This window comes from Pundamilia nyererei, unplaced genomic scaffold (genome assembly GCF_000239375.1).
Source record: "Pundamilia nyererei isolate P.nyererei 1_Seehausen unplaced genomic scaffold, PunNye1.0 scaffold00156, whole genome shotgun sequence".
NCBI lineage: Eukaryota > Metazoa > Chordata > Actinopteri > Cichliformes > Cichlidae > Pundamilia > Pundamilia nyererei.
Genome location: NW_005187557.1, coordinates 1,217,015 through 1,227,086, shown reverse-complemented (window position 1 = coordinate 1,227,086; position 10,072 = coordinate 1,217,015). Strand labels below are relative to the sequence as shown.

Here is a 10,072-nt window from a genome sequence, read left to right as displayed (position 1 = left end):
ATGTTTAAAACATGGAAATGCAGCCAAAATGGACCATACAATGGCCTCAGTGAACACATCAGCACATAAGTAGAGATGAGGAAACTCAATCACATTAGATATTAATATTACTATGAGTAAATTATATATATTATATATTCTGTTACATGGTTTAAAGAATACAATGTGATAATCACGCATGAGAATGCTGTTTCCAGTTATACAAATTTATTTTATTTCACTATTAAAGAAACCAATTACCGGTATGTGAATAAAAGCTCACCACAAGAACATCTCCCAACCCAGTCTTACAAAGCTGCAGTTACAATAAAAACTGGGTATGGAACATGAACTGTTGGTGAGCTAAAAAACAATCCTGGTGCTGATGCTTGTCATTGAACGTTTTGGACAGAGATTTATCATGTCGACTTGCAGTACTATAGGAGTCTATGCAGAAACAGTTTTCTCTCTTGAATCTCTGTAATTTTTTTGCTACTGAGTGTCTGGGTGCAGTCACTCATTTTGGGCCAATTAAATCAAATGAATTTCCATTGTCTAAGTTATACCCCCCACCCCTCCCTATTGAACCTGCGTTAACCAGGTTTAATAGGGAGGGCCAAAGTCGTAGTTGTGCTAAATTTCCTCGAATTCTCCTCGGAGATTTTCGAGTAGCTTCCTTTGTTCTTGAAAGTTCTTTTCCATTTGTCTCATCGCTTCCCGTCCATTCCAGATCTTTTTGGTAAGGTCACTAACCTTATTTTCTAAGGCCTTATTTTGTTGTTTGAGTATGTCAACTTGGACATCGTAGTTGTTTATCAGATTGTTATGTTCTTCTTGTGAAACTTTGGGAGTCTGAGCTTGGGTTTGCAACGCCATGTCTTCTGTTTTCATGGCTTCCTGTAAATCACACAGACTTTTCTTGACCTCTTCAAGCTCTCTTTCCAGTGCCTCAAATTCATGGCACAACAACTCCTTTTCTCTGTTGGTCACGTTAAAATCATGTTCAGTCTTTCTCAGTGGCTTTGAAGATCCGTGATTCTCCTTTCACACCCTCATCGTGTGGTTTCAGTTCTTTTTGAGAATCACCACTCCTTTTGGAAAGCTCCTGGAGGTCCTGTTCAAGAAGTTCGTTATGCCTCAATATGTCAATTTCATGTGCAAAGCATTGGACTTCCAGGGTCTGTCTGAGCTGTGCACTGTCCATTGTTTTGCTTTCCTCATTCATGATCCTTTTTCTTTCTTCACTCTCTTGTAACTCTTTAAAGGCTGTGTTTGCCTGATGGAGCTCAGTTTTAACAGCCTGTATTTCCTGTTGCATGTCATCTTTTTCCTTTTCAAAGTCCCTTTTCAGCTCACACATGCGTTTTATCATCACATCATTTTTCTTTCTTAAAGACTGGTTGTCCTTTTCCATGCCTTTCACTTTTATAACATAGCCTGCCTTTTTGCTTTGCAGCTCTCTGATTTCATCCTGCATTTCTTGCATCACCTCTTTGTGTTGCTGAATTTCTTTGCTATTGGAGCTTTGTGCATCCTGTAGAACTTTATTCAGATATTCCAGCTCTTGAATTCTGATGTGAATTGTTTCATTCTCTAGTTGCAGGTCTCTTTTCCTCTTGTTTTTAGAGAACCCACTTCGTTTGAAGAGAACTTCAATGTTTTTTTGGAGAATTTTGTTCTCATTTATGAGCTCTCTTTTTTGCTCCTTAAGGTCGGCGTTCTCGACTTTAAGGTCACGTATGGTAGAGTTTTGTTGTTTGAGAGTTTTATTCTCATTTTTCAGCTCTTTGATTTGCTGTTTAAGTTTTTCGTTCTCGGCTCTCAGGTTGCATACAACAGGATTTGACAGACTCATATTTCAAATTGAAGTTGATGATAAATCTCTGTACTAACTAAAAGATTTTTTAAAAATACGGTCAACTGTGTCAGAAGCTGAAGTTTCGAGTAGTTTAAGTGTTTTCCTGCCTAGTGAATTCTTCCACTATCTTTGAAAGACTGACAAGAATGAGAACCTTTCCCCTCTTTAAGGGTTTTAGTGTGCTGATGTCATAAAGAAGATCAGAGATCAAAGGGATTCTGGTGGAATGTCACTGTGTCTGGTCTGGGCAGTTCTGAATTGAATAATAACAAAATGCAGATTGATGGTAATTGTAACTGATAATGCTTAGATTAATTATAAACACCCAATAAATATTATTTAGAAATCCGAACTGTGGTGGAGGTGTGGTCCCTGGCTCAGCCGCAGGGGAGGAGTGATGCAGTGAGCTCAAGGGGGCGGTGCCAGGGAGGCTGCAGGGACAGGTGGTGATGATCTCCCTAACGAGGTTTTCCTTTTTATATAGTCAAGCCGGAGACCAGAGTGAGCAGGAGCATGTGCAGAAGACCAACCGGAGAGTTGGTGAACAGGTTGGCAAACCATGAAAGCCATATGTGTGGTGCTTCAAGAAACACTCGCCCAGAGCGATCAACATAACAGTGTGTCGGTTTGACTTTTATACAAACAAACCAAAAAAACAAAAACATGTCATTGTGAAGCTTTGGCAAGTACTAGATTGGTCAACTGATGTGCCGTAAGCATCTGTCAGGCTGTCTGACAGTTAGTTAGTGTTGCCTACAGTTAAAATATGTAATTGTGGTGAAGAGTTAGTATGATTTTACATAAATGGAATCCACATTTAGGAGCCCTTCAGTAAATCCAGGCCAAGCTAAGAAGATGAGCAATGGGAGAAAGACCAAGGACAGAACACATGGAGATGACTGACCAGCGAGCTTTTAATGCTTAAACCTCGTCAGAGTAACTAGTAATCTAATTTCATGCTTAAAACATGGAAATGCACCCAAAATGGATCATACAATCGTCTCAGTGAACACATCAGCATGTAAAAGGGAGCTACTTCAACAACTTCCAACAAAACGCAGTACTTCCACAGCAAAATATGCAAGGAAACCAGTAGCTAAACTGAAAATATCAACCCAAGATGCAACATCCTAGCTTTAAAATATTTTTCAGTTTTATTTAGTGCTGTCAGCGTTAATCTCGTTAAAATGGCGTTAACGCCAAAACTGCATTAATGCGGCAAATCTCCATTAACAAGTTACCACGGATTGCCCCGTGGATGGGGATGCACCACGTTAGCGCCGTTAGCTCACTAACATCACTTTAATGCTGACAGTACAAGTTTTATTATCTTTAAGCTTAGGTTGTACTCCATTGTCGACATAGACAGCTGGAGACTGGGAGGCTGAGTCATTCCTACTTCTTTGAAGTCTGGTAGTTTGTGCATTCTTGTGCATTCATTCATCTTGTGGTTTTTTGGTTTGTTTTTTACATTTTTTTCATTTTTTTCCCATTGAAGTTATGCTTAGCTAGCTATTTGTAGTTTTTTGTGTGTTTGGAAATTTCTGCTACTGGATAACTTTTACCTGTGAAGAAAAGTTGTGTTTATCTTCGGGAAGTTGTGGACTAAGAACCACGCGTCACATTTTATTCTTCTGCCTGCACCTGTATTGGCCAAAAAATCCATTAGCTTCCACACTGTATCATTTTGAATAAAATAAATGTAGGTGAGAGCTTGGAGGCAGGTAATCGAAATGCCATTTAAGTAAAGTGCTAATGGAGCTGGACTGAAGTCATCAACATTATAGATGTCAGATGTCAGAAACAAACTATACTTTGACATGTCAGGGACGTTTTTTCTCCATTGATTAATGTCTTTCAAGCTGTCACCATTAGCTTTTTCATTCCAGCATCATCTGCTGAACTAATTACATCACATCTTTGTCTGTCATATCTTTTAGCACAATTAGACCCCTTCACTTTGCAGACATGTGTGCTGTTATCAGGACTTCTCACTTTTAATTTCCTGTCTCTGTAGGTGATACACATTCAGTCAGACAGCCCGTGTCTCCGTTTTCCTGCGCCACATATCTCTGGAGTGTATTTGTTTTCCTAACAAAAATGAAAGCGTGGAACTTGTCAGCTTGAGCAAGCCTGTTATTATAACATCGCCAGAACAGAGATGATGGACGAGGCAAATGAGTTGTAAAGCTTTCCATTCAGGGTTGTCGGACTACAAAGTGTGAAATTTGAAATGTGTTTCATCTTCTTGGAGCTTCTGTGTTGGATGGTTTTTTTTGAACCACTGTTTCCCGTTGTGGCCAGATTAGATCATGTCCCACCATCTGTTTATGTATGACCCATATAGTGCTGTCCCATGGTTTGCTGATAAACTGCTGAGCCTTTAACAGAAGATGGGAAAACAAGTGAAGGGTCCATTTCCTATACAACTTGACCTGGTGGTTGTACTGAGATTGCATGAAGTAATTTTACTGTGAATGTCAGGCTGTGAGGTAAAACAACGTCGATGAAGTTCTGGTCACGAAAAACAAGATTATTAACACAGAAATAAAAAGACCTTTAAACTGAAATAAGTGTTGCAGTCTTGCACGAAATCTTAGTATCCATCAAAGAGCCAGTATAAAGAGACAGACAACAACACTCGATCTATATCTAGCGCCAGTTTAGAATTGCTTGTTAGGTTAACAAGCATCTTCAGAAGAGAGCAGTAGTACTTGGAAAATAAAATACATGGTTATAGAATTACCATTGCATTCAGCTTTTTATTCAATGAGCCTTCCCTTTAGCTACAAGTCTTCCTATTTAATGTATTGCAGTACTTTTCTTACACTCTTCATCAGGTTTGTCTGGCCTCTATGGTTTTGCAGCTTTATTAACATTTGTGTTGGGAGTGTTCTAAATCATCAGATTCTTTCTACAATGCACTCCAATTCAAGTGATAAAACATTTTTTTTGGTTCCACAATGGCTTCCACATAAAGTTAATCAGGAATCAGTGAAGTAATCAATAAATAACCTGACCTACAAGCAAAATGGACAATGACATTCATGTCAATTAAATCCCATCAATATCCACTCCGGTCTTGGAACAATGGAGAACAAGAGCCTTAAACTATCATTTCAAAGGGAACATGCATACCCACACCCATACACACTCATTAAAATGTGCTAAGAAATGTTCTATTCTATGTCCAAGTAGATAATGGAAGACAATGACCCCTCCACACACAGGAGTCCCTCAGCTGAGTCTAAAGATTGGTCTTTTGAAATTTCCTGAGGATAAAGGAGTGATTAAATGGTGTCCTCTCATTAATCAAAGGATAGATGTGCAGTAGAGCCTGAAGTCATGGCTTTCTTCTCACTGTGCCCACTGTGTGATATCAAAGAGGTGCTACAGTCTGAGAGCTGATTAAACATGAATGAAACTCAGTGCTGCAAAATGCCCCGGACCTACCAAGAAGTTCAAGCTCATTTTGTTCTCTCTCACTGTGACTATCCTGCCTTACTCACTTTGAACTGAGTAACTTCAGTGTTTAATGAATGCACTACTAAATCTTAAATTATGACGATTTATGATCCGGAGGGCCTCATGGCATCACCTTGCTATTTACCATTATCCTCAGTTAAAGTTGAAAGATTTAGGGTAAGCCATCAGGGATATCCTCCAGTAGTGTTTCATCTCAATCTGTGAATAGCTCAATGTTGAGAGCAGCCTTTTATTGTGAATTACCTTTAGGCTGTTAAACAAGTCTTTTTGAAGGCTACTGATAATAAAGCAAGTCTTTTTCTCTTTACTTACAAAGACAGCTCCATGCAATTTGCTTTTTTTTTGCAGTATTTCCATCTTCATTATCTTCTGCTGCCGTGATGACCTAGATTCCCCTTAGGAATTTTTAATTTGACGTAAAACATTTTCTCAAATTCTTCTGTATTGAATTAGGAAACCACGAATAAAGTTTGATTGTGCTTGACACAAATCCCCTTGTGTTTTGTTTGATTTGTAAGCTGCTGAAAGTGCTGGGAAATGCCAAAAGTCTCTTGAGTTTTTATGCTCTTTTTTTTAAACAGATATTCATGTTTGCCTGCAGACAGAGATACAACTTATAGATATGGGGGAGTAAGAGAATAATTCTACCAACTTATTTAATTGTTGTTATCTAAATTGTGATTCTTTAAAATATAAAATTAGAAACCAATTGATCTCTAGTTTTGTATACAAGTTCTACTGAGGATTACCATAATTCACAGGTTTCATATGAACTTGTATAACTATGTTGCATAAGCTTTTTTGCCGATTTATTACAAAAAACCTCTAAATCAGGTCAATAATTTTGGCTACTTACACTTACCTCACTTTTGCTGAATTGAGTCCTTTGATGCTTCCAGCAGAAAAACAAGAAATGTTAAAAATAATAATAATTAGCACGATCTCCAAACACTATTAATAAACTGATAATCAACGGAAGAGTCAACACTCACTGTTTAGCTTGCTTGACAACTTAGCTTTCATATAGGTTTGATACAGTCAGGTTAGCTTAACCAGAAGTTCCAGTTCAGAGATTAAAATATTAATAATGTACGCTTAAAACCTTAATCTTAAATAAAATACAGAACCACAGTATCAGATTTTCACAACACAGGTATCATGACCATTATTACAGCAACTTTAAAAAAAGGACATCAGGCTTTTCCAGCTAACCTTTTCAGTGTCAGCAGAGCGAGTTGCTCTTGTTTGTTTTCTCTTCCTCTGGAATTTTGGTTGTCACTAGTAACTATACACTGTGTCACTTAAATCCTTTATGAAATTGTTCGTTGTGTGTTACTGCAGGCAGTAACTAGCATTAAGGTTTAATATTGGCACATATGTTGTAGTGTTAGCTAACTTAATACTAACATTCAAGAGATTCAAAGTGTTTATTGTCATGTGTGCAGAAGAAATAGCAATTCTCTGTGCAATGAAATTCTTCCTTTGCTGTTCATACACAAATCCCAAGTTAGGTAGGTTTGAAGGAACAAGATAAATAAGAATAAAAATAAGACAAGATATTAAGATAAATAAAGATTTTAAAAAATAAGGATAAAAATAATGAAAGATAAATAAGTACAAAAATAAGTAAGTGAAGACAAGTGAGGTATGATGATGTCGATGTAAATGTATGTACAAAAGAGCTTAATGTGCAAAATGAACTTAGCGTGCAAAGTGTCCTGATGTGTAAATTGCAGTTGAGGTAGGTCAGCTGTTCAGGAGTCTGATAGCAGTGGGGAAGAAATCGGTATTTAATTTAGTCAGATATAGCAGCAACAGTACAATCTTCCTTTTTCATAGCTGAGTCACAGACCACATGCTTCTAGGATTTTTCACAGCTTTCACAATAATTTAAATGTTTACAAATAGAAGTATTTAAATGATAGTTTATAAGTTCTGCATGTGAAATAATTATCCTTATGTAAGAGTTCACTCACTGAACTCAGCTGAAGTAAGCAAGTTACAGTGGGGCAAAAAAGTATTTAGTCAGCCACCGATTGTGCAAGTTCCCCCACTTAAAATGATGACAGAGGTCAGTAATTTGCACCAGAGGTACACTTCAACTGTGAGAGACAGAATGTGAAAAAAAAATCCATGAATCCACATGGTAGGATTTGTAAAGAATTTATTCGTAAATCAGGGTGGCAAATAAGTATTTGGTCACCTCAAACAAGGAAAATCTCTGGCTCTCACAGACCTGTAACGTCTTCTGTAAGAAGCTTTTCTGTCCCCCACTCGTTACCTGTATGAATGGCACCTGTTTGAACTCATCATCTGTATAAAAGACACCTGTCCACAGCCTCAAACAGTCAGACTCCAAACTCCGCCATGGCCAAGACCAAAGAGCTCTCGAAGGACACCAGGAAAAGTATTGTAGACCTGCACCAGACTGGGAAGAGTGAATCTACAATAGGCAAGCAGCTTGGTGTGAAAAAATCAACTGTGGGAGCAATCATCAGAAAATGGAAGACATACAAGACCACTGATAATCTCCCTCGATCTGGGGCTCCACGCAAGATCTCATCCCGTGGGGTCAAAATGATCATGAGAACGGTGAGCAAAGATCCCAGAACCACACGGGGGGACCTGGTGAATGACCTGCAGAGAGCTGGGACCAAAGTAACAAAGGTCACCATCAGTAACACACTACAACGGCAGGGAATCAAATCCCACAGTGCCAGACGTGTTCCGCTGCTGAAGCCAGTGCAGGTCCAGACAATGATCCAAAACACACCGCCCGGGCAACAAAGGAGTGGCTCCGTAAGAAGCATTTGAAAGTCCTGGAGTGGCCTAGCCAGTCTCCAGACCTCAACCCCATAGAAAATCTGTGGCGGGGGGTGAAAGTCCGTGTTTCTCGGCGACAGCCCCAAAACATCACTGTTCTCGAGAAGATCTGCATGGAGGAATGGGCCAAAATACCAGCTACTGTGTGTGCAAACCTGGTAAAGACCTATAGTAAACGTTTGACCTCTGTTATTGCCAACAAAGGTTATGTTACAAAGTATTGAGTTGTATTTTTGTTATTGACCAAATACTTATTTTCCACCCTGATTTACGAATAAATTCTTTACAAATCCTACCATGTGGATTCATGGATTTTTTTTTCACATTCTTCTCTCACAGTTGTATTGTTTCTTTGATGCATATTACTTACCTTTGTCATCATTCTAGGTGGGGAACTTGCACAATCGGTGGCTTACTAAATACTTTTTTGCCCCTCTGTAATTATTCAGGTGACATGGCAGCTACCCTGCTTGAATATTCTTCACTTTGGTCGTTGCTGTACACGTAAACATTAATATTTCATTCTCGTGTAAGTTTCTGCTTTGTAAAATAATTTAAGCTAATATCGAGTGTTTTTGCTGAGACCACATTTCAGTATTGCAATGTGGTGCCACTGCATGTGGAGGGTGGGGAGGCGGCTGCTGTTAAGTGATATGTTGTTTGCGAGCAGCAGGCACCCTGGGAAATGTTTCACATAATGGTGCATGTCCCCCTTTTCTTAGTGGATGATTCTGATGCCACAGCAATAAACCTGAGGCACGTTGTTGAAATGGGTTTATCAAATGGGCCACTGATGTTAAAGTAAAGGGCATGCTGCACAGTATGGGATGTATTGTGCCTCGGGGAACTGAAACGGATTTTAGTGCAGTGTTACTTACTGTAATCTTTGTGCTGACTTTGTGCTGTTGCAGGTGAATAAAGCCTACACATCATTTTTTAACCTAAAGGATTTCCTTATGCATTCTCAAGTATTCATGAAGCATCTTATGGCCTGGCCTGCTCTCTCAGGCACTGTTATATGTTTTTAAATTAAATGTCTAACATATAGACACTAATCTGTCTGGAAATAGGTTTCATTATCTGACATTTTAGTTTAATATCAACACTAGAAGCTTTTTTGTAATGTTATGTACATTATTTAAGATAACATAGATAACGTATTCATAGCAGGCCATACAGGCATAAAGTATTTCTGACACTGGAGACAAAGTAGCAGTCATTAAAGAAATGTGTTGTAAGCCAAAAACACTGCTTAGAAGTCTTTAATGCCAGATCTACACTGGGCCATATCATACCATTCACGGTAATACTGGTGTAATGTTAGGCAATGATAAGAAAATGAAATATCACAATAGAATATGGGTAAAACGCGCATGCCCACTGCCTTTGTTTTTATAAGCATATGTCAAAAAAAGCATTGCGGCGACGGAGAATGAGAAGGGCGAAAGAAACAGATGAACCAGAATTGGTTTGTAAACATAATATTACCGTATTGTGTGTGTGTATAACCTCTTTTTAAGTTTAGTGGATACTATACATGGTTATGCTGAGGATATGTCGGCCAGTTTCCACTGGAAATGCCTGCTGGTTAAACTGTCAGCAAGGAATTTGCATTTGCACTGTTACATTTTTATATAACTTTAATGCACATAAAAAACAGCTGCTTGTTTAAGTGAAAATACATTGATGGGGTTTTTTGCACTAATAAAGTTTCAATTATATTTTCAAATATATATCCTGATAAATATTTTTGGCCATATTGCCCTGCCCTAATATATAGCATCCTCAGCACATTTGCACAGCACTACTTGTACTTGTGTCTACTACCCGTATAGAAATCTGAATTGATTAAAAAGTAGGGCTGAACGATTATGGAAAATAATCTAATTGCGATTTTTTGCCCCAATATTGCGATTGCGATGCGAT

General features: G+C 38.4%; 1 protein-coding gene across 3 annotated transcripts in view; it reads left to right on the top strand.

Moving 5' to 3' along the window:
* The window catches only part of ctdp1 (CTD (carboxy-terminal domain, RNA polymerase II, polypeptide A) phosphatase, subunit 1), a 97,896-nt gene that overhangs the window by 57,660 nt on the left and 30,164 nt on the right, over window positions 1–10,072 (top strand). The window contains exon 13 of one of the 3 annotated variants that reach the window (XM_005745254.2): window positions 3,855–4,031. The exons of the other annotated variants lie outside the window; for them this stretch is intronic. Coding sequence (XP_005745311.1) covers window positions 3,855–3,858 — 4 coding nt within the window. The 3' untranslated portion in view covers window positions 3,859–4,031. Of the gene's footprint in view, window positions 1–3,854; window positions 4,032–10,072 lie in introns of those variants that run through there. 3 annotated transcript variants of the gene reach the window in all.